Consider the following 25,388-nt stretch of genomic DNA (forward strand, 5'->3'; position numbering starts at 1 on the left):
AGATGGCTCCATCTAGCCATGCCCAAAGGAGTTCAGTTTTCCTGAAGTTAGAAAGGGTCAACAACCCTCTAGGAAAAGGCTTAACAGCTCAAATCTTTATTAGCTGTTGAGTGTCCGAATTTCAAGGACTCCTCGGGTGAGGTCTCAATTTAGTGCAATACCAAGAGGAGAGACATACCCAAGGATGTTTTGTCCTCAGATAACTGCCTCCTATGATGCTTAAACATCATGGAGCACTATAATGCAGTTACCCAGGAATGCCGTGAAATAGGATTTCACTGGTAAGAAAGCATGATCAGAAGTCAACTGTACTGAATTTAAAGTAAATGGAATTCATTAACTACTGATTTACAATTCACATAAATGGGTATGAATGTATACAGGTAAATGTATTTGAACTGAAGCATATGAGATTTCATCTAATGATTTTACAGGTAACATTGTAAAAAGCATATTAACCGATACATCTGCATGGGGGTTTTATACCGTAATTTTTACTTGTTAATGCTATCTTGGTTTTGCAGAGAGATTTTATATAGCCCTCTAGAAAGTAAAATGCTGAGAAGGGAGAAGCTGAACTTTGTTGTTTGTTTGGCAAAACCGATTTTGTGGGCTAAGGGACAAATGGCACGCACTCACTCTTTAACTAGAGGTGTCACTGCCATAATCTTTAACTAAGAGCAGCCACAGTTGATGGGCAAGATGCAAAGATTCAACCCAAAGTCTCTCGAAATCTATGAGAAATCAAAGACTTTTTCCATCCATCTTCATCACAGGCTACTGTATTGCTGATTGCTGCTGCCACCATTCTTACATGTGCCAAGCAACTTTTAAATTATTTGGGATTTTCAACACTTTGGAAGTTTTATGGCCCAAACACATATTCCTTACTGAGATGAAAAGCTCTGTGTTTTAGTGAAGGGTGGCATTAGAGAAGATTTCAGGGGCACATTAGGACAGATTCTGGTTCTCCTGGATCAGGTTTTCAAATATATGCATTTTTTAATTATTTACAAAAAACAAGTATATTAAGTAAATAATTTTCTTCATTGTTGCCACACTTTTCCCCACTCTTTCTACAGCTAACTGACTTGAAATAGAAACATGCAATTATTTCTGTAAAGCTGTCTGGTTTTGTTTGCATTTTTGCTTCAAATGTAGAAGCAGAGAATAGAAAGTGCTACTGGCATAAAGCATCTTAATTCCATACCAGCACAAATTTCTGGATGATTCACAAGTTGGCCCTCCAATCCAGGAAAAGTTTTTTGGTTTGTTGTTGTTGGGTTTTTTTGGTTGGCTTTTTTTTTTTTTTTTTTAATATTAACAGTACAAATGATTCTGGGTATAGGAATGATTAAATCCAAATGCAGTTTCAATTGCAGGATAACGAGTAGCTGTCCAGCATCCCCATCACTACAAACCCGGCCAACAGGCTTCATCCAGAGACATCACTCACCCCGCTCCAAAGAAATATGGAGGTTCAGCCCTGCACCTTGGAAAGAATTACCTGAGGGCTGCAAACAGGGACAGAGGAAGGCTAGCTTACGTGAAGACATGGAAAAGCAGCATGCTCGGGACAAGCTTGCATCACAGTGTTTGCGAGAGAGAATATAAGTAGGCCATACAGTTACTTGGTGCCGCTCAGCGGAAAAAGAGCTACTTCAGAGTACAAAGTGCAGCTATAAAAACCACTCCTTACACGCTCTCCTATACTAAATCGAGCAAGACACGGCACGCTGGCTTAAGCTTAAAGTGAGCTGCGTGGTTCGCACTAGACAGCTGCTATTATGGACGTGAAGTCCTGAGGTGGCAAAGAGCACTTGCAAATGCCAAAAAAAAAAAAAGACACAAAGCCTGTGGGAGAGCACACAGCTCTCTTACAGGATGCTTGACACATGCCTCTTGCTCAGCATAACAGCCATTTCTTTCCGTAGAGGTCATTCTGCCAGGTAGGTAATATCACACAGTGACAGATCAGCTACAACAGCGAGGGCTGCAATGGCCAGGTGAAGCGTTCCAGTTCTGTGACATTAAATGAGACTAAAATATCTCAGTATTCTACAAATTGGGTCTCAGGCAAAGCAGTACAGCACAGACCCAGATATTTGCATTACAGTGTCAATACACCAAATTCAATTACAGACCAAAACAGTAAGCGATAAGCTAAAAATCAGAGCTCAAACAAGGGCGGGGGACGACACCCAACAAAACCCAAGAGACTTAGAATACATAATTTTTAAAGCGAGACATGCAAAATTCTGTGGTCTATTGAATTGGACTGATTGCAGCATAACCTTCTATCATCATTATGCCCCACTGTATATCAGACTACTGACGTGCTACTTATATTTCTGACTTCTACTTAATTCAGTCAAGTTTTGGACATTTCATCTAATTCATATTTGAAATTTGTTAGATTAACTCCCTTTGGGGGGTATAGTCAAATATTTGTACTGCATTGCAGTTAAAGGATTTATCTGCACATGTGAACAATATATTTTTGTATTATACAGATATATACACACACACCCCTCTGCTAACTTTAGTACCCAATAATATCTGTCATTATACCACAAAACAACACATGTGACATTAAAAGTTCTCTTCTCTTTCACAGAATATTCATAACGTTGGCTGGATTTTCTTCTGTCATATTAAAGTCAATGTTTCTCTTGAAAGCAAGAGAAGGGTTGTTTGACTAGGTCCTGATTGTCATAAGATAATGCAGGCTGTAGTACAGTTTCTTCATTTTTTAGCAAAAAGCTACAACAAACTTCCTTCAATTACAAAAAATTGCCTATTTCCCTACAAAAATAATAATAAAAACCCAATCCTTCCAAAAGTTAGAAAAACCCAAACAAACCATTTCATAAGACATAAGTTTGTTTTTTGGAATACCATTAATATATTTTCTTGAACATGCACTACAAGGGCTCTTCATCTTTCCTCTCCTTGCATCCACCTTGAGTGATCGGTCTTTTATGTTTGCCTTAAGGCTTCTCTTGCTGGTAGAAACTGCATCTGAAATTTCCACAGGCTCCAAATAGCAACCCAGATTCTGAGTACAAAAGGGAATGTTTTGGCATTCTAGTTTCTGGGAACAGAGTACTTGATCTCCAGTACAAATGAGAAGAAACTTGTAAAAAAACTCTGCAGAACTTTATCAGAATTTCTAATATGACAGCCTGCACTACAGCCCGTAACACCATTATGTTCCTGAATACCATGTTCTGCTGGCTCCCTTTTGGTACAGCTATTCAGAAACACTCTCTCCTTTACCTCCTAAAAGTTCTTCAGGGCTTCTCTTCAGCTTTTACCTGCAGTGGTGCCGGAAAGCAGCAAGTTCCACATTAGTGAAAAGTGACAGATATTGCAAGAAACTCTTCTTGTAACCAATACCCATTATTACTACCCTAAAATTTGTATGTAGGGCTTGCAGACATGTATTTTTCCTCTAGGATGACAGCTCCCAGAAAAAAAATTTACCAGAATATTTGGAATTTTAAAAATATTTAAGAATTTTGGATTTTTGAGATAACTTTATGAACAAAAACTGACACAGAATCATGAAATATCCCATGGAACTCTAACATGCTACAAGAATTGCAAATGTTATTTCTATTGCTAAAAGAGTTCACTGCACTATAATTGCAAATCAGAGTATCACTGCCCACCACTCTGCTTTAGATTTTATCTTCTTCCACTTAGAATTATAGTAATTTGCACTCTAAGTGTTATTTAAGAAACATGCCTTTCTGGCCAGGGGAAAAAAAATAATCACAAAAAGGAATAAATTAATACCAGCATGAGGTTTTTTTCCAAATGCACAGCCATCTAGACACTAAGTGGACTGAAACGCCACTCTGCCTGCTGCATGCCTCATTGGCGGACCAGAGCCATGAATGCCATGCTCGAGCCACAACATCAGACGCAACACCCATATTCTGTCACGACAACCTCCCCTACAGCCTTACACAGCATTACGTGCCTTAACTCTACCGGCTTGTTCTACCTCTCTTTGTGGCGCTCAGCTTCTAAAACTCTCCTAAACTGCAAGGAGAAAGCATTCTAGATGAAGCCTACCACAAAAATATCAACAGCCCTTAGTGTCTGCATGATAGTTATGACTTACCTAAAAGAAAAACAAGCAAACAAAAAAAAAAACCAAAAACAATTTACTAATTTGTTAGCACATAAAAGACCCTGCATAATCCCTCAAAATTAATACAGCAGCCTAGCCCTCACCTCAAGACAAATTTTATCAGCTCTGTTGAAAACTTGCAACATCAGTTTTCTTCAGATAGCTTAGTATTTACGCACAGTGATGACTGTAAGCTTCCACAATGCAAAGCACAGCCAATGAATACCTTAAATAAAAAAATAATCTGAAAAATAGTTAACTAATTAATTATGTATTGGAATGACAGGAAAACAAATAGACCTTTTTGAAAAAAATACTCAAATTATGGCAGATGACTTGAAGGATGTCAGTCCACACAAAAATGATAATATTTGTCAACTTCATCTCTGACAAAATACAGTCCAGCAGCAATGTTAACCTCCCAGTTATGATGGACATAGTCATCTAACCCTGTTCTCTTGAGCATCATCTCTGCAAGTACAAATCCAATTCCCGCTCACTAAGTCAATAACATATTACAGTACAAATCCAAGCCTTGTGCATGTTGCTCTAAAAGAAAACACAAAACATTCATGATATTTTGACATCATACATTTACAGTGGAACTTTAAAATAAGTGTATACAAAGTGAATAGTAAAAGGCTATAAGCTATAGAACCATGTAATTCAAGGGCATTCTCTAGAAAGTGGTTTCTGGTAAAATTGAGAAACAGGCACAGATGTAAGAACAAATTATGATATCAAGTGGTCTACAAATAGAAAAATCTGTGGAAATTTATAATGAGAGTAATGATGAATGTACTCAGTGTTCTAGTTAGAGCCAAGTGGGCCATTTCACATAATGTTTTACAGTAAATATAACCAGGCTTTTATGCACTATTATTTTTATTCCCTGACATACAGGTGCCCCTCAGGAACTGAAGTCTAAAACACCCAGACTCTTGGCTTGGAAACAGCATACATTTTTTATTTGGTGCTAGTTAGAATCTGACCAGAATCACAAATTCCCAAAGACAAAATGGAAATAAGAAAAACAATATGGGAAAGGAAAAGGGAAAAACCAGTGAGAGACATTCAAAAGAAATATGGAAGCATCACAAAAAACTATGTAAAAGTCCAAATAAATTTCATTTGCTGTTTTACACTCCAGTTCTATAATTTATAAGAATCTTTGGCAACTCCTCATGTAGCATTTGTTTTTTCAACAGCTTGCATAACTATCTTCAACACTAACTAAATTCAGCCCCCTTTTACCCAGATCCTTTATGAATGTGCCAAACAGTTCAGACTTCAGAAGTCTCTGTGGGACCTCATTAAGCTGAAAAACTTTTGCAAGCAACAAGACAGTAACATCACTGCCATCAAGGCAAACGTCAGGCAGTCCTGCAAGTCACTAGGAGGAGCTACTCAGCCTCCTCACCTTGGTGCACTTGACTCATGCAACACCTGTGGCTACAGACAGGACACAGAAGGAGCCCACACCACGTGGATGTCTACAAGAAACCGTTCCCCCTTGCAGAGCGGCTCACTAACAGCAGCTGAGCATTGCTGTCCTCCTTTGCTACCTCTGCCTCACGCAGAGCTCAGAGGTGGGAGAGAAGCATCTCGTTAAAGAGATGATGGTGCTGCATCAGAAGCGTAAGATCAGTCTGAAGAAAGCAAGTCTCTGACTCAGAGCACAAAGCTCCGAATGTCTAGTCCTCTAAACACATCACTGATTCTGATCAGCAGGCTTTCTCAACACAGACAACGCATACTTACTCCATCCTATTCTGAGAAGTGGTCCGACACCTTTGAACACCTTTTCAAGAAAAAATTGATGCAGAGAATTGGCCCAAGCTTTTTTAACCTTGGTTTGCCAAAATCATTTGCAACCAATTCCATTCTGGTTAATAGAATCATAGAAGTTGGACATGTTATCTATGAGTCCCATGGATAAATGCGTACATAACAAAGGAAAGAAAGCAGGATCTAACAGCAACAGAGACATCTCAATGGCAGAAACAGCTCAGGAACAACACTTCAAAAGCAAGATGTGCACACAAAAAATATGTCATATAAGTTCACAGGGTAAGACATTTCAAGCAACTCCAGCTGAAAAAAAAATATATATATATTCAGCAGACTAATATATCATATTAATTCTTGCACTTCATTGAATCTGTAAGAATAAAAAATTTCCTAAAAATTAAGTAAAGCATCTTTTAACAGTACAGGAGAAGAACAAAGGCAGTATGCAGAGATTGGCACCACGCACTTCACTGCCCCATCTCCTGTCTCTCGCCTGCCACATGATCCAGGGTGAGGGGGCACCACAGATGTGTGTGTGCCAAAATAATACAAAATAGTATAAGACAAAGTTATGAGAAAATCTTACCTGCAACATAGTCACCAAAGCCAATAGTAGTTAAAGTGATAACCACAAAGTAAATTGCATCTAGTGTGCTCCAGCCTTCTATGTGCTTGAATATAACTGCAGGAAGAGCAACAAACAGCACGCAGCCAAACAGTATGAATATTATTGTTGAAATTATGCGAATCTTTGTCTGACTCACATTCCATTTCTGCAAAGGGAAGGGGAAAGAGAGGGAAACCATCGTTAATAAAACTGCAGTACTGTACAGAAGCATCTATCATCCACAGTGAGCACTACGTTGCTCAAGAGGACAAACAGGAAAAATCAAAGCAGGGTTTTATTTTGAAAGTGTTTTCAAGGCAAACATGACTATCCTAGGAAGCATTTGCCAGCAGGAAAAGCAGAACAGGGGCGAACTCTTCTTGTGGCCATATTTGTGATCTGGCTGAGTGGCATGTGTAGCATGATCAGCTATCAGCGAATGCTAGTTTTGAGTGGGGGCCAGCTATTTGAGTGAGCTTCAAGTAGTGTTTGCACCTGCAATGTGTGTACTTTTGTGCACCCACAAATGACTGAATAAAAATAAAAAAAGGTGAATTGTAACCATACAGTTCTCTCTACTCAAGTAACTGAACAGAACCACAAAAGACAGAGCTGGAAGGGATGTGAAGAGACCTTTTCCAAACCTGCCCCAAGACAAAAACAACCCCACCTAAGCCCCTGCAGACACATCACTGGCCAGGCCACGTGTGATCATGCTTAACTGTTCTTGTCAAAGTTTTCCTAATGCTTAATCTGTATCTCACCTCCTTCGGCTGAAGTCTACTATTTATGATCTTATCCAAGGCAAACAAAAAAACTGCTACTTTTCTTTTTCCAGCAGACTTTTACAGGTGTTTTCATTCAATCCTATGTTCTTTAGACCAAAATAAATTGATTTCTTTCAGCCTTTCTTCACCTGTCTATTCTTGTTACTATCCCTTGGCTCCAGCAAATTAATCCATATTTCATTAGGTGTTGTACTCAAAGCTAGATATAAAAGAATACCACAAAATAGAATGGAAGGATCCTTTGCCTATTTACATGCCTATTTATACTTCCCACTATGAAGTATGCTTTTTCACAGCACTATGACATTAACTCATGTTAGCATATGAGCCCCTAGAGTACTCAGAACATTTCTACAAAATTGCACCCAGACAGCTGTTTCCCGATATGTAATTGTGTATTTTATTATTGCTTCATATAGTACTTGGAATTTGTCCTTCTTGAATTGAATCCTCTATATTCAGACTGTTCCTCAAAATTTTGCAAGATCATTTTGAATTGTAATTCTGTCCTCCAGCTTTCAGACCTCTCCCCAGCTTGAGATACTCTGTAGATTTAATGAACCAAGTCCTTTATCTGTTGCGTAAGCCATCAATGCTATCTTTTAAACTGTACCAAAGCTAGAACCACACCACTTCAAAGTCCTATTTGACATGCCCTGACAATCTGACATTTTTCCAAAGAGTTTTCCATCCACCCAAAGCATGTTGGTTCAGCTTAACAAGGGAATGCACAAAACTGGAAACTTTCACAAAAGGAGACGAAAAATTAAATGAGACTGTTCACAAGACGTGTTTTCTTGTATTTTAAGTTTGGTGCCTATGGAAATAGTGTTTTACAGTCAGCACGACCAAGGTCCAGCTTTTGTAACTCAAATCACAGTAGTAATTTGGGTTATGGCAACATGAAATTCCCTGCTCTGACCCATCAATGTCTCCCAGTTCTTTTTTTGGAAAACCAGTAAACAGAACAAGGGGGTGTTCCAACTGCCACGTATAGATCAGTCTTTTCATTCAGATATTGGCAAAAAGGGGCAAGATGCTGCTTTTTATGTTGGGGCATTCTTGGTGTAGGGGTACATCAATTAAAAAAAAAAAAAACAACAAAACCAAACACAAACAAAAAGGAAACCATTACTCCTAAGAGCAACAGGCCGAGAGACACACAGATTGGTCTCAAAACTTCTGTACTTTCAAGCAAAAAAAAAAATTCAGTTATAAAAACCAGAAAGGATAAAAATAAAATGTTCTTATGGAATGTTCTTGCCTTTTTTTTTTAGGCAAATCTCAATGGAAATGGATGTTATTCACCAGTACCTTGTCTGAACTTGAACTGATGTTTCAGAGTCAAAAATATCTGCTTTTTCTTAAAAAGCTTTCAAGCTTGTATTTACCTATTGCATAAGGCTACTCAGCACAGCCCCAGTTTACTTTGCTTCAGAAATAAAGCCATGGCAGACCCCTTCTATATGGAAAAGGTGTCCTGCCTGCAAGATTAGGGCTTGCTGCAGAAAAATAATTCTTTTAACATTTGCAAACAGCTACAAAGTCAGGCTGCTTACTAAGTATTCACTGGATATGACACATTCTACATATCAAAAAGACAAACGGTATTTCACCCATGTTTCAACATTTTGTAATAGTTAAACCTATAACATTTTAATAAAAGGTTAATAAACCACCTAAATAATTAATTTTATTAAGTTTCATTATGCCATTTATTCCATGCTTCAAAAATCTCAGTAAATATATTTTTAATAACTGCATAGGTAAAATAAAACCTTAATAGTCGTTTCTGTGTATGAAACGGTTATTTTTATATTATATAATTATAAATTAAGTTCCTCTGCCAGAATTCAAGGCATCTGGTTGTTCAGAACGACTGGCTATGGCTGAATTTTATCAGTATGTGCACAAGCTTCTAGCCCATATGACAGGTGAAGCCGTGTCACTTTGCATGAATAATTAAAGATTGGTAGCTAAAAAAATGAACAGCACAGACCTGAAGGCTGTGCTAAGCAGTTTAGCAGAAAAGGCTGGAAATACCTTAAACCATAGAACATCCTACAGCCTAGTGAGACCACAAAGAGGAGTCCAATGTCAGAGCAGCACCAACAGGCTCTGGACTGTTTAGGCTGTCCTGCTCCTGTGAATACCCAAAGCTTTAGTCACCTACAGACCCGTAAATCTGGAAATGTAGGTGTGTACAGACTGTAAATATTTCCTCAGGTATGATGTCACCTGAGTAGAGATTTTAAGAACTGTGATTTTAGACTCTAACACCAAATATCTTCTGTGAATCAGCTCAAAGTAGCAGCAGTAACTTCACACGTTACCCCCCACAGCTCCCCTCTTCCATCTCTCCAAGTCACTGATTTCCTATCACAATCTATATGAAAACCTTTAAAGGTAAACATCACAGCAAACTTAACAGTATTGTAAGGGCAAAGCAAAAAAAGTATTTTGGATCTTGTTCATCTTCCTAACCATAAATACTGTAAAAAATGTTGGGCTTCATCCAGTTCTCAATTAGAGCTGTTCAATAACATGTCTAGACTTCAAAGTTTTTCCTTCCTTTTGCTATACATGGTTACAATGATAAGCTATATCCTGGGTTTTTATAGACTTTTCATTTCACTTGTTAACTTCAAAGCAACAAGCAGCAAGAATAACAGATGAGGCAGGCAGTATACTCACAACAAAGGTATCTTCTACTTTGGCAATTCCTTTTCCAAAGATTGTCCCTAGTTGATCTCCAACACCAGCCAACAGAAAACCAAACAGAGGAATTCCCAATAAGGCATAGATGATACAGAATATCTTTCCACCTTGTGTGCGTGGGGAGATGTTTCCAAAGCCTAAATTAACAAACTTGAGATGTTCAAGAAGTTACATATATGTTACCTTACACATTTTAAAAGGACAGCAGGGACAGAACAGTTAAACACAGGTCCTTACTAGGTTAACCATATGACACAGCAAACATTGTGGAAAATCAAAGTGTAGGTCATACAGTCCTCTCTGAGCTAAAATTAAACTGCTGCACAATTCACCCACTTATTTTATATTGTATGTATACCTGGAGAATAAAAACTTTCCCAGAGATTTTTTTTATTGTTGTTTTGTTGTTTGGTTTTGGGGTTTTTTGGTTGTTTGTTGTTTTTTTTTTTTTAATAAGCGACAGCTTTTCTTATCTATTACATGTAGTTAGTACCAATTGGTTAAGCTATGCGTTAGCCTCTGCTACCTGGAAATGTCCATTACTGGCCTCGTAATCAGCAGGCTGCAGTACCTGTCAGCAAGACACAATTATCTTTCAGATGTGCTGTGTTTCAAAGTGAAGCAGCCTGAAAAAAAAACACCTTGGATAAGCAAAACAGGGATTTCTAGCATAAATGGGACTGCTTAGATAGAGTCTTCGTTATTAAAGGCTTCGGTTCTTTCAGTCTTGCAAACAAAGCTTAGAGAGACAGTTTACAGCTCACAGCTCTGTCCATTTGAAAGTGACAATCATTTTGTCTTCACTGGCTTGTGTAAAAGAGCACCTTGACGTGCCTGTGACATCTCAATTGCTGCTGGTGCACTTAGACCGGAGAAACCAAAATACAAAGGGCACCGGCCCCGACACCTGTGAAACCCCCTCCAATGCATCTCCCAGGAGTCGTATTTTAAGGAAATGGCAAGGTCCCCAAGGCAGAACCCTACAGACAAGTTTCATGAGCATCAGTCCTAATTCAAAAGCTTTTCCCCTCCAAAAGATCACTGATGTTTTGGGGGAGCAGCAGCAGTAACACCACAACATTTCTTACATTGTTTCACTTTTCAGCACAACAATATGCACTTCAAAGGAGGCCAGAGGAAGAACTTGTCAGAAAAACGTTTATTTTCCACAGAGAGAATAAACAAAATCATTTTGTTTGTTTTTGATTACATTGTGCTGGGAAAAATATCTTCCATAAATAAGAAGCAAGATATTTTAGCAAGTAATTGAGAAATTTGTTTCTTAGTGTCTTAAACTTTGCGTGAGATATGTTCCATATACACAAAAAACATTCAACGAAAATCCACTTTTCCTCTGAAAAAGCTGATAGACAAATATTATCAGCTCTATTGAGAGCTTGCAAAGTAGTTTTCTTTTTTAGAGCTCAGTATTTTTGCACAATGTGTCTGTAAGCTTCTACGATTTAATGAATATCTTAACTATTTACCAGAGTTCGTATTTAACCATTTTGAGCATGTTGATTTAACATAATTTTTCTTTATGAAACCTATTATCTTAATTTTTGGTTCTGCTCTCATGTAGGTAAGCTATAACAAAGCTCTGTTGTCAAAACAGCTTCTTCCTTCCAGTACACAGGAGACAAAGCTGTCCCTCACTCAATTTCATTAATATAAAAATAGACACAATTAAGAATATATTTTATCCCTAGATACTTTGCCCCAGTATCAGCTTCCAGATAGTAATTGTGTAAATAATTAAAGTTGATAGAGTTCAGTTAGAATAAAAAAAAAGTTGATACTGAAATTTTCCCCAAATCATGACTAATAAAGCCTGTCAAACTAAAAAAAAAAAAAAATAAGAAAAGTTACGGGAAATATCATCAATTACCAGTTCTGGAATCCTCCAGCTTTGTAAGTTTTCCCTCTACTAATATAAATGAAAAAAAGTCTGACTCTGGTAAGTGGAAAAAAGTGACAGCACTTTTAGACCAACCTAGCATCCTTCCCTAACCCAGAGCAAAGGCTAAAATTACTGATTGTTATAATTCAGGAAATTTCAACTCCACCGAGTTCTCTCTCTCCCTTCATGCATCAAGCAGAAGAGACCCTTGAGTTTTAAAATAAAATTAGCTCATCACCAACCAAAAAGGGACAAGCAGTCCCGAGCTACCCTGTTTTTATAAACATGCCTGTTTGTGCATCAACAGGAGCTTGAATAGTTCCAGGGTATAATTCCTGAGGGGTCTTAATGCAATTCAGAATCAGGGGTCTGGATAGACCAGAATTATAGAGCTTGTACTAGGGCATTTGGAAATAGCTTTTTTTTTGTTGTTTTTGGTTTAAGAACTGTATTTGCTTGCTTTACAAAAGCAGTGTCTTGTAATGGTGACAAAAATACCAGCCCAGTGAAGCACACACCAAGCAGGCAGTTTGCTCTTGGCTTCATAAAGCAAACTGGCATTCTCTGTGCATCCCACAGCTATTACAGAGACAATTGCTGCTGCAGCACACTTCTCATCTGCTGCTAATCGGTATCAGGACACAAAGTTCATGTTCAGCTCCGTGTATCCTCCTCCCTAAATCAGAGTCATGTCTTGCTCAAGAAAAGGATGTTATCTCCCTTCTACACTCGCAAATTCTTGCTTTTCATCCTGAAAAGTGACAAACGCTTTCTTCCATAAACAAGAAAGATCTTGTATTATTAACTATACTTTTTAAAAAATCTCACACGTTACTGGATAAAATAATACTCCCAACAGGTAGTAGTTTATCTCTGTCCAGACGCTCACTGCACATAATACAAACCATGGAGCTCTCATGATAGGACATGTAATTTAGTGAACTGATCTGCCAAGGGGTTTCCATCATACATAAATCATATTTCCTACAGTGTCATGTTTTGTAAGTCTGCTGCTGTACACCACAGCCTACTCTGGGTTACACAAGTTGTCCTTACATCCTACTCTCTCTGTTTCTCCGGTGAAAAGCTAATCCACCATTTATGCAATGGGAGAGGAAATGTATTTATATTTCATATGGTTGATGTAATTCCTGAGGGTTTTGTCTCAGAAAAGTATTATTGCTTGCTTTAAAAGAAAAAAAAAAAAAAAATAAAGAGGAAGAATTGTGCTGCTAGGTAAAACCCAAGGAAAACTTCATTTCGGGCACTGTGCTTGGAGAGGAGCACATGGCCACAGGAATGCCAGCCACCATGTATCCCTGTGCACCATGCAGCTCTTCTCCACATGCAGGGTAGGAACACCTGGTACTGCTGCAGCATCCCCTGGCACGGTGTTGTCACTTCAGAGTTCCCACTCCTGCTCCAGGGGCCAGCACGAAGTCTGCCTAGGACTGACTGAGAAACCTCAGGGAATCAGGTTCTGCCACCTCTTCCCCTCCGCAAACTGCTCGCCTCGAAGGGACGGTGCACACTGCAGTCCTACAGGCTGCCCCGGCACCTCGGTTACTCTTCTCACCTTCAGCAGTCCTGTGCAGCTTTTCTATTCCTCTGTTTCTACTAAGCTAACTGATTGTAGTTCCTACAAACAGTTGGTTCCCCATTACAACCAATACACTTATTTTTGAACATGGAAATGAACAAAGCACTTGATTTAAATTTGCTAAATTTATCAGAAAGTTTCCGTCAAAGAGCTTTTAACCAACGCTATCTGCGATGAACAGCACAAAATTTAACTCACAGCACAGGACCAGTTTCACTCAAGATAATGCCAGTACTGGTTTCAGACTGTCCTTCCCCAGTACACCCTCCCCATCTCACTTCCTAGTTTCGCCAAAGCACGGTTTGCTTCCTAGTTTCACCAAATCCCTTTCATGTCCTGCTAGCTGCTTAGCATGCCTTTAATGCCCAAAGGACTTTGTGCATTTAGAATACGTTGTCTCTGACAAGCAGCTGTGGACACGAAATGCATTTTAGAAGGAGCTTCCAGTAACCCCTTTGTGAATTAAGAATAAAAGGCCTTTGTAAGTAGATTGTAACTAATTGCTCCATTCAACAAAATAACATATTCCATGGTTTCAGCTCAAAAACACTTAGAGCCTCCAAGTTTCAAACCAGATTCAAAGGGAAACCTAGTCCCTTTGGTCAGCAGCAGAGATGGAAACAAGGGTATGCTAAGTGAAAGGAAAAAAAAACCGAAAACCAAACAAACAACTCAAAATGAGATGCTATAGGAACCATTTTTTTTCATGTTCCCTTCTTAAATGTATTAATGTATTTCTTTGAGGATGAAAGCGTCTGTAATACACTTTCTCACCTGAAATAGAATTGCTATTAAGCAGAAATTAGTAACTATGATAACTGCAAATACATTACTGGTTTTTAGCAAAACAATGTTTGAAGTTTGAATTCCCAGTTGAGCTCCCCCTCCCTGCTCCAACCCCATCATGACAAGCAATAGGTTGTATTGCAAATATGGAAAAGTTTGAAAAGCTAGAAATTCTCACACAATTGACAAGACACTTTTGTTCAGATAAGACTGTCTTTGTATTCGAACCTTCCTAAAAAGGAATACTGGCAATTAATTAAAAATAAAAATCTTATTTCTGTTTTAAGAAGATAAAAAGACCCCTTTGCTTTCTAGTTAACTGGTATCTCAGTCTTTCAGAAAGCTCTTTCAAATCCACGTTTTCAAAGTGGAGTTAGAAGAAGAGAGACTCCAAATTATTATATTTTCACAGAAAATTCCTAGACAACACAGAGCATCTACTGAAACTAGCTGGCTGCAACTAAGTATTTCTCATGTGAGAGATTATAGGTGCTTTAAGGAGCTCTAGGACTAGATTTTACTTGCAAAATTGATGGAAAAGTGTGTCACCACTTATGATTCATTTCTATCAAATAGCTCAAGTGGGATTAAAAGGTCTGCAGAAGGTTTGAAACATTTTCTTCCCAAACAAGAAAATGTAAATTCAAATACCAGTAGCTATTTTCTCACTGGTTTTGACATACCTCAGATTACAGAAAACATCATTCATCAGGTAGCAAACAAAGGCAAAATTATACCAAAATAGTGTCCTACTTTGAGATATGAGAAACTACTTTCAGCTGTTAAGCTTGGGTATGTGGTCAATGAAACAGTTAAATACTGAAAGACAATTTGGTGAACATGCACACCCTTAATTACATGAAAATGGATAACAGAAACTTGACACTGAGAAGATTGCATAGACTTAAGAGGAAAAGCTGAGCTCCTGGCTGCTGAATCCCACGAGGCTGGAGCCAAGTAACGTGGCTGCCATGCCCTCAGCTTCAGCCACCAGACACAGTGTGGGACTGGCAGCTGTTTTGCTGTAGGTTAGCATCCACACTGACTATGCAGCTCAATTACAGTGATTACCCTCTTCAAAGGGCATACACACGTCTTGATACTGAATGCAAAATTGATTTTAAGACATCAAAGGATGCTTTTCCCAACCCCCAAGGAACCATCTGATGAAATCTTTATAAAAGGTACCTTGCTGAATTTCTAGTAGCTAAGATGCTTTTCCCTTTTGGATCACCACTTGGGCTCAGGGGATTACCCTTTAAATGCATGCCCGCCCACTAGTGCCAAGGCAAAGATATACACTAACTCACAGATAAATAAGATATCCCTTTTAGCTAAAATAATGGGCTGGACATCATCATTAAACAAAAAAGCAGTATATGTAACCATAATGGCTACACGGAAATCTCTGCATGCACTGAAGAAATACTAAAACTTGCCTGTGTTTTTACACTGATCCCTTTTCCTTTCCTCGTCTTCACTCCATCCTACACTGAAGTTTGACATGCTTCTGTATGCTTATGTCATGTACTTAAATATTTATTTTTACTTAAATATTCCTGAACACAGTGCAAGAGAATTTGAAGGCTGAATAAGGACAAAGCCTTTCAGATTTCAAGTTTTTTTGCAAGATTATTCAAGATTCTGCAAATCTGAATACTTGGATGAATAGAATATGAATACCCTAGCAGTGAAAGCACAATATTTCTGTGTTACATATATACATTAATTCTTTCACACATGCACATACTACAGGTATACCTTACAGCCATCGCTCACAAGCCTGTGGATCTCATTATGAGTATGCAGCCAGTGCTCCTCCTGCAGTTCTTCAATTTAAAGGTTAAATACTTTTATATACATGCAAGTGATGAAATTGCTGCATTAATCTTGCCGAAGGGCTGTGTGCAGTAACACAGAGGTGAAGGTACCTCTGTTTTAAACTGTGGTCTGCTATCAAACTGAAAATCTCTGCTTTACTAGTCAGGCGTAATTTCTTTATCACTTACTATAGCTCCTAGAAGCCAATTGTTTTTAATAGTTTTACCCAGTCATTTGGGAACCATACTGTCACAAAGTACTGCCATCTACTTAGTATCATTGCTCAGCACAGCACTCCCTTTGGTATTATCTGAATTCTAACCTACAAAATTCTGTTTCTTAGCACTAGTCCATAATTCAGTGTCACAGAAATGTCAGTATATTATTTTGAGATTGTAATGTTCTGGCTCAAGCCTGAAGAGAGACGTTTTATTAAAAAAACTCTCAATTACCAATACCTCTTTTTCAACTATGAATAAGAACAGGAAAACCTAGACTGGCATTAATAAAATGTGTAATAATCAAGAAACAACAAGGCAAAGACTGATCTCCTTTCGGTGGTTTCTTTTCATCTGTGTTCTGTGGGAACAGTAATCAAATCAATAAAACTTCTTTTAAAAGAACAGGCTATAAATATTCATAGAAAATAAGTTTTCTTCAAGTCAAAGGGCTGTGCTGGAGAGGTGAAGGAGCACTGTAAGGAAAGTCTCTGTACAGCTACAGAAGCTGTTGCAGTATTCAATAACTCACATTCAGTTGCTAAGGCAATATCTCCAGGAACTGGGTAATAATTGTTAAAAAGACTTAAAAACTTAAACATCAATTCAGATAGCACTGCTGCCAAGAACAGGTTCTTCATCTCATTCAGCTGTCACTTTGCCCACCGATGAGTAGCTACTTCTCATCAGTAGTAGGACTTCTGTCCCTTTTTCGGATATTTCACTGTTTTCTTGTTATGGCTTGCATTCATGTTCCTTCTAATTCTTATTCTAGCAAAACTGAATCAGCTCCAAAACCCAAAAAACTCCCACTTGCTTTTTTCCCTTGAAGTGAGATTGCTCCATGGGAGCAAGATGCCTGGCTAACACAGCTAGCAAAAACAGAGTGTACTTTAAAGAAAAAAAGTTAATAGCTCACAGTATCATGAAACTTTTACTACCCACATATTCTTATCAAGTGTAAACATGTATCAAATGTGACAAAGTGACATTCATCCTGCACCAAGTCATGAACAATATCAACATGCAGATAAAATACATTGATCCAGGTGATCCGCAGAAAAACAAGAATTGTTAATTTTAGACATACTGCCAAAAACAACCTATGACCAGTTTTTCTGACACTGCAACTATGATGGAGATCTCAAGTAACTGTTTTCTAAAGTTTTGTGGCTTTCTTAATAGCTTTCCTTTTTGTTCCCTCTGAGAAACTGAAGGAACAGGTTTGGGTTTTTGTTTACAAATAAAGCAATCCTTGGTGCTTGGTAAAGCAAGCTCTTGCTGGCCTCTCCATCCCAAATACAAAGCAATCCACATGCTTTTCATTAGAGTTTAAAACTGCCCCACCTGTAAATGTTTCTGTCATCCCTACAAATAATAAAAGATAGCAAAAGCATTAGCAAATTAGAACTATGGCAGACTTACAGCAACAAATGAGACATGAACAGTTAGAATACGTCAAGTCTCCAGCACTTGCCCTTTCTCTCTAGCAGCGCTGCTATTCCCAGAGGCGAGGGCATCCAGTTTCTCTCGTGAAACACATTATGTGACGAGACAGGTATTCTTAAACACACCCTGGCTTCAGTGAACTCGACAGATTTAAAACAAGAACTAAAAATCCCATAACACTACAATCGGCAAACTCAGACCTCAGGTCCTGTTAAGCAGATACAACTGGCCAAAATGAATGCAGGTACCTTGATCTGTTAGGTAGGCCACAACTTTGTGGCTTTAAATTATTCTTCATGCATCCCAACTTCATTTAAAAGACCTTTCGCCAGGTCAGTATTCAAAAATACAAAAATTTTGCCTCATCAGTTTTCTTTCTGTACGTTCTGTATCTGTTAAGCTACATGTACATAGACCATATATCCAGATCATTTATCCTGACTGGCAGAGAAATTCTGGGGCAGAGCACGCAGTCCAGGGGAGATGGGAGGCAAGGAGACTGCCAGGAAAGAGAACCTCCTCCTTTGCACCTATTTTAAGTACACAATTGCTTAATCTTAGTAAGACAGGTAGGAAGGAGGGCTCTTCAGGAGGAAATACATACCTGAACACTCACACACGTTATTCTGCACATAATGTCGAATAGCTGAGTATTGTATTACTAATAAAAACGCCTCGTGGTGTAGTTAGTCCTAACAGATGCCAGCATTTTAAGAAACACAATTTCTTCAAAAGAGTTACGGTTACAAAAAAGAACACTACCAAGTTTCTAAAAAAAAAAAAAAAATCTCTGAAGATTTTTAGTCATAATATTATTTTCTCTAAAAAGAAAATTAGGGTTTTTGTCAGTGAGGCTCACCATCAAGTATCTGAAAGTGTGAGGTCATTCTTCTATTTCTCATTTTCCTTTTTTTTTTTTTTCCTGAAGCAATCTTTACAATTAGGACTAACACAGAATCTTAAAAACAGAAAAAATGAACCACTATGCATAAATAATTTTTACTAACTTCACATTTTGGCTTCTAGCTACTTATGTGTAATAGCCCTGATTCAGCAGAGCAAGTAACGCGCTTAACTTTAAAAATGCTCAAATTAATCTCTATTCAGGTAACATTTAAATACCTGAAAGCAGACTCATTCTGTCAGCATATGCACCTGCAAAGATGAACATACATATATACTTTGTCAAATGAAATTCTTAACAAATTTTCAATTGATTTTCAGCACTGTCATGATGTGGCAGAAATCAATCCTGGAAATCACACTGTCACCAGCTCTTTAATTTCCCCGAATTTCACACTATATATGAAAACTCTTTTGTTATAATGTCATTATCCAAGCAATTGAAGAAAGTGCAATTACAAGAATGCAAAAATACTTAAAATCCTCCAAAGGAGCAAGAATTAATTTCTGCTTCCACAGTTTTCAGAGACTTAAAACTGTGCAGGTGTGTGGGTTTTTCCTCTGCAGTGAGTGCTTCAGCAGAAGGCAGTGGCGGACGAGCATTCTGTGGCTCACCAGCATCCTACCAACCCTCAGTACAACCCATGTCTTCACCCCAGCCACTTGGTGAACTATTACTATGGACATGGTCACTCGATTCTTTGGCAGACAGCAGTCTAAATATGGGGCTTTATAGAAAAGAATAAAGATAAAATTCTCATTGAAGTATGCAATTGTAGCCAAAAGTCCCTAACAGAGCAGTAATTGAATATAAAATTGCCTCTGTGCATGCTGTAAAGCTATTAAAGATTACTGTCAAGCAGTGCAAAATAAATACCAAAGTTTGTACTTTTATTACACTAAGATATTTTGGTTTTACATCCCCAGATTGCTTTCAAAAGAAGTTGGTGTGGTTTACTGTGGACAGGAATTTCAGTAAGTAGCAAAATCATGAGCAATCATTTCCTCCACAACTTTCTTTGAATACACAGGCTACAATTTTACTTGTATCTCAAATTACCTCACCTACACACAGGGAAATAATTCAAAATGGAACAGAATCCTTCACGAGACAGAATAAGGCTTTCAGCTAAAGGTCTTAAATTTCCATAACCTTGCATTTCAGTTCACGAGTGGAAAAGAAACACTAAAATAAATATATATATGAATTCACCATGTGTAAAGATACTTCACAAACATTATTTCACTACTGTGCCTACCCTCCAAAGGCCTGAGTTGGAACACAAATAGCTAAGCTAGGCTAAGCCATCTGACTCTACAAACTCAGCTTTGAGTCTTGCTTAGACTATGGGATACGTATAGTCTCCTATTAGCAGGTGTAAAATACAGTCTCAGTTAGACCAAGCACACCAACCAAGAGCTAAAAAAAAAAAAATAATCATTTGTTTATAAGCACAGGGAAAATCAGAAGGCAAATAGCTTGAGAATCTGAAATCTAAAAAGCTCAGATTATCAGCTCAAACTTTTAATGCTCCTCTCTCTCATGGCTGTGAGGCACAAAGCACAATGCATCTCTTCCTTGGTCTTCCCAGAAGGCTTCTAGGTACTCCCCAACCTTAGATCCTTGTGGAGACTATCAATCTACTGTCCTATTTAAATATGAACTACCTGAGGGTATTTCGTGCCCTGCAGGGTCGAGCCCTTCGGTTTCTCCATCCTTTGGTGTCTGACAGTAAACAATGATTCAGGGAAGATGCCAGAAGCAAACCAAGCCCTGGGCTGCCTTACGCTGCCACATGGTACAGTGGAATTGGAAAAGCAAAGAGCATCAGCTCTGGGGAGTGCATGCTGCTGTCTTTCAATTTAGAAGTTTTAGGTTTAATGCACGCAGGTTTGATCTAGTTCCTACTTTGAACATCTTCACCCATATGCCACTTTTAAAACACAGAAGCATCAATTTACTTTTTCCTTTGTCTCTCCTTAAGTGTCAGTACGTCTTGTAAAAGCAACAGCTCCCTTTTCATCAAAAGCACAATATCTCTTTGAACTGAAAGACAAGGAAAACCATCCCCTGAATAAAATAATATTGTTTCTCTTCCCCTAAAATATGAATAGAGATACAGACAGCACAGCAGTTATGCAAGCTAAGGACTGTAGATCTTAATGACTCTTAAATAGGACTATTCCTATGAGCAGAGGACAGTTACATTAATTAAAGTGTACCCCATGCCCTTATTCCACCTTAAAAATTAAAAGAAGATGGAGGTAAGGAGAGTAACATTCTTAATAGCATTTCAGCAGATAGAAAAATTAATATCAATATTGTTATTATAGTATTCTAAAACACATTGCAGAAAAGAATGTTTTAACTAACCTCACTAAAGGTCACTACTACTCCATTACTATCAGAAATAAACAAATAGTAGCTCAGACTTATCCATAGTTATAGGGAAAGATTCAGTGTTTCAGCTCCTATGAATTCCGTATTTCTTTCTCTATACAGGATTTTTTCCTGAAACATAGCGTAGGGAATTTTAAATTCCATGCATATTTTCTATTTCAAACTTGAGTGACTTCCAAGAAAGAAACCTGTACTCATTTTCTTTAAACGTATTTTGCCCTTTCGCACAGAAAATTTGCCAGAAAACATTTAAAAGTTTTTTTACAAATATTCTGCATCAGTGTTCATAAACTGACTTCGAAGATCTGAACCAGTGTTAAGTTTAAGCGTGTTTTTATTCCTTTGGGCTTTTAAGACACTCATGACATTTACATATATAGTAAATATTTGTGTGACCAAAAGCTAAGTTGTCATTTGTAAGCATTTCCGTTCCGAACAGGTATTTGTCCTTATTTCACATGCCGTCCTGACAGGATAACATGAAAACCTACCCCATCCAAAGGTTTCTATTTTTATTTAGGAATACATGATCCTGAAAAATCACACCAACCTGAACAAGACTGTCCATACTGAATGGTTTATAAGCAGCCAAATGCTGCAAATTACTTTCTTCAAATTTTTTGGCAAACAACTAATTTTGCAGAAGCCTGCATAATCACAGGGAAAACAAACCAAAGAAAGATACATACATATACACTTTCCCCAATCCATATGATTTTCTTTACATTCAGCTTAAACAAGGAAATTAGAGTAGCTAGCTTGTGTTCAAATACATGAACAAAATCGCCTCCTATTTCATTTATATGGAATTACCACAGAAAGATTACTAGTCAAAATATTTTGTAACTCCAGCTGCTTTTGCTTACAGGATCTCATTTTCCTCAAGTAAACAGAATGGAACCTAACTGGGATGATAACTGGAAAAACAAGGAATTTTTTAAAAAAATCCCACTCAAAGCCTAACTGCATTTGTTTAAACTACAACTGTCTGATTCTACCGGACAATATTCATGACAGCACCATAATACTCTGGTTATAACAATTAATTTTACAGCAAGTAATTAAGCTATCAGAAACTGAAGCCTAATGATTTTTAGCTTGCTTTTAACCAGGACTTCTTTTCCGGGACCAGAAATATTTGTAAGAGCAATCTGTGTCAGTTTGGTATCTCACAGCTTCATCTGTCAACACAAAAATGGGAAACAAGTTGTTGCCATTTTCTTTTTTCAGTGTAGTTCTGTGACTCTTGGTAGAAAATGAACCATCGAATGAATTGTTTATGTTTACACAAACAGATGAAAGCTAAATTTTCATATGTCTATTCATATTCCCGAAGACTCAGTGGGATTTATTAGTGCAAATCTTTTGATTCCCTTCTTTAAATGAGCGCACACAAATGTTACAATATTTATCATCTGGTATTTTAAATTTTTCCATACACACAACAAAATTCTTTAGGCTTTCAACTGGCTTCTAAGATATTTATGAAGTTTCTATCACATCCCAGGTGTTAAAGTTGCAGTCAAAAGAACTTATGCACCACGTATTTCCCCCCCCCCCAAGTAAGACCACAAAATTAACTGCCTGTGCTTCTGTGGTCCAATGTACAGTAGCTCAAATCAAAAGGACGAAACTCTGGGACCTAAGGGTTTTCCACACTATGGTTCCTGAAATCAATCTAAAGTAGTATTTTAGTATTCAAAGCATAAAAAAAATGTACTGCCACCACAAAAAAAAAAGGGGGGGGGAAGCATTCCATACTACAAGAATTATAAATGAATTAATGGCAATAACAGTTCTGCTGCTGTTGGGGATTTAGGTTATTTGGTAGCTACCTACAGCACTTACATACAATTGTTTAGAAAAAATATTTCTCTGAGTATTCATAATTTTAATGTATGTAAGTTTAATTTACATGTAGATCTACAGTTCAGAAGGGTCAAAATAGATAAAAAGTTTTGAACAGAAATAAATGCTTAAAGAAATGTTCTCAAAAGAAATCACAGAATGACAGAACGGGTTGAGTCAGAAGGAACCTTAAAGACCATCCAGTTCCAACCCCCCTGCCATGGGCAGGGACACCTTCCACTAGACCAGGCTGCTCAAAGCCTCATCCAACCTTTTTCTACTAGAATAAAATTATTATATATGCCTTTTAGAGGAAGTCACAGAAGTAGAGTTGAATGATCCAAACCTGCCTCTAATTGGAATAGCCATTATGCAAATAAATAGACATAGGATTCACACGCAGCCACACTGAGGAAACAGAGCACATACAAAGACTCTACGTAATAATATCCTATTCCTTTAGTGTCTTCAAATATATTCACGTAGGATACAAGCACACAAAATTAAGTGCAACAGATGTGCCTTTCCTTTTTGCTACTCACTTCAAGAAAATTGCTGCAGTCATTAGCTCATACTAAAGCAAAGTGTTCCAGAAGTACGGTAACGCTTATTTTCATGAACGCATACTGCTGTGTTTATATTTAAATAAAGAAGAAATGCCCTTCCAAAAAGATATTAAGACTAAGCTTTGAACACTGCCTTCAGGATCCACACATACAGGTTAGAAATACATGCAGACAATAATGAAAATAGACCAAATCATGAGTTTGCATACAAAGACTCAGTCCCGTATCTCTTGAAGTGAAAAAGGAATGAAATTTCAAAAATCAGAATCCTCAGTGTAGGGACATAATAACTCTCAAAAAAACATGTACCAGACACAGAGTTCTGGAAGTGAAATTTCAAGTTATTATGATGAGATGCTTAAGTACTTGGACATCGTAAGATGCTGATTATGAAACACATAAATCACCTCCCTTATCTAGAGAGGATTTTTGCCAACTAAAAGTACAAATCAGTTACACAAGTAGTTTAACAATTTTCCACAAATATCTCTAGAAAATTAATCTAGCTTTGAGATTAAGTATATTTTTAGATGGGTACTGACAAACAAAGAAAGCTAGAACTATTTTAATTATACATATAACCATCTCAAAACAGGTAATGCCCCTCCCAATTCTTTTCCAGGTAAAGAACATACTGTGAACTGGAAATAAGTGTATTCAATACTACAACGAGAGCAACTGGTTCTATATACCACAATTCTTTCCCTGAATATCTTAAAAAAAAAAAAAAAATCATCTACTGCATATGACTAAACCACTTGATGCTACATCTTCTATCCTGAACAATAGCCTCCAGATGCTCATTTTCATATATCAGTAGAAGAAGTGGGGCAAAAAGAAAAATAAACCTGATTTTTGCATTGCAGAAATATAATCTGTGTCCGAAAGAAGCTGGCATAGAGCTTTTCAGCACAGCCCTCTTCAGCTGAAAACTACATTGTGTGTTTTATCTGTGTCCTACAACCCTGCACTCAAACTCTTGGTAAACACTACAGAGTTCTAAGAAACATCTAATGCACAATCAGTCTTTCCTACAGCACTTGATTTTCATGAACTGAGAATCTAGAAACTACTACATAAACAGAACACTCAGTTGAACAATTTAGGCTAGGAAATGCAGGATTCCACGTAAGATCCACAAAACCAGAAGTTTTCTACAGTCATTATATCATCTTTGCACATGGCAACATTTAGCCAACACAAAAAAATTATTTTCTTATTTGTCATTAGTATTTTAGGATGCAGGCTGCCTGGAACAATGGTGGCAGACTAGGAGAAACTAGGGCAAGTGATAGAAGAGTGAAGGAAGCTCCAATCAAATTTTTAGCACTGCACAGAAAATATGCACGTTTCTTAAAGTGGCACATTTCCCTTTTACTATCTCATTCATTTTAACCCCTACCACACTCAAGCTGATCCGAGAACAAAGATGTCCTTGCAAAATTATTGTCACGCACATGGAAATGTCATAGCTCTACACTGGATATATACCCTGACCTTTGGACAGTCGTGTAATAAAATTAAGAATATAAATTATAATGCAATTTCTTCCTTAAGAGCTCCCTGATGAACAAAACCAATTTAAAACCCCTCCATGTTGTTCACACACAAAAAGAAAACCAGACACCCTGCTAACTCCATTCCTCTTCTTCAGGGAAGCCACAGGAGCGTGTCACTTTTTTCCTCCCACTGTTTTTCTAAGCAGGCACAAACAACAGGCCTAGTCATACACCATCCCCCGGGTTTACCATCCACATAAGTGTGTAGTACCACTAGCCCTGTGTTGTTTGTAATCTTCTATTATGAAGGAGGAAACTGCATCTTTTAGCCAACTGATACGAGGTGACCTGG

At 37.7% G+C, this 25,388-nt stretch overlaps 1 protein-coding gene across 2 annotated transcripts in view; it reads right to left on the bottom strand.

Moving 5' to 3' along the window:
* Window positions 1-25,388, bottom strand: part of KCNK2 (potassium two pore domain channel subfamily K member 2) — a 104,314-nt gene that overhangs the window by 18,778 nt on the left and 60,148 nt on the right. For both annotated transcript variants that reach the window (XM_056357767.1, XM_056357769.1), the window contains exons 4-5: window positions 10,022-10,182; window positions 6,519-6,705 (exon numbers count right to left, since the gene is read on the bottom strand). In XM_056357767.1, coding sequence (XP_056213742.1) covers window positions 6,519-6,705; window positions 10,022-10,182 — 348 coding nt within the window. The remainder of the gene's footprint in view (window positions 1-6,518; window positions 6,706-10,021; window positions 10,183-25,388) is intronic.

Source organism: Falco biarmicus, chromosome 12 (genome assembly GCF_023638135.1).
Source record: "Falco biarmicus isolate bFalBia1 chromosome 12, bFalBia1.pri, whole genome shotgun sequence".
Taxonomy (NCBI): Eukaryota; Metazoa; Chordata; class Aves; order Falconiformes; family Falconidae; genus Falco; species Falco biarmicus.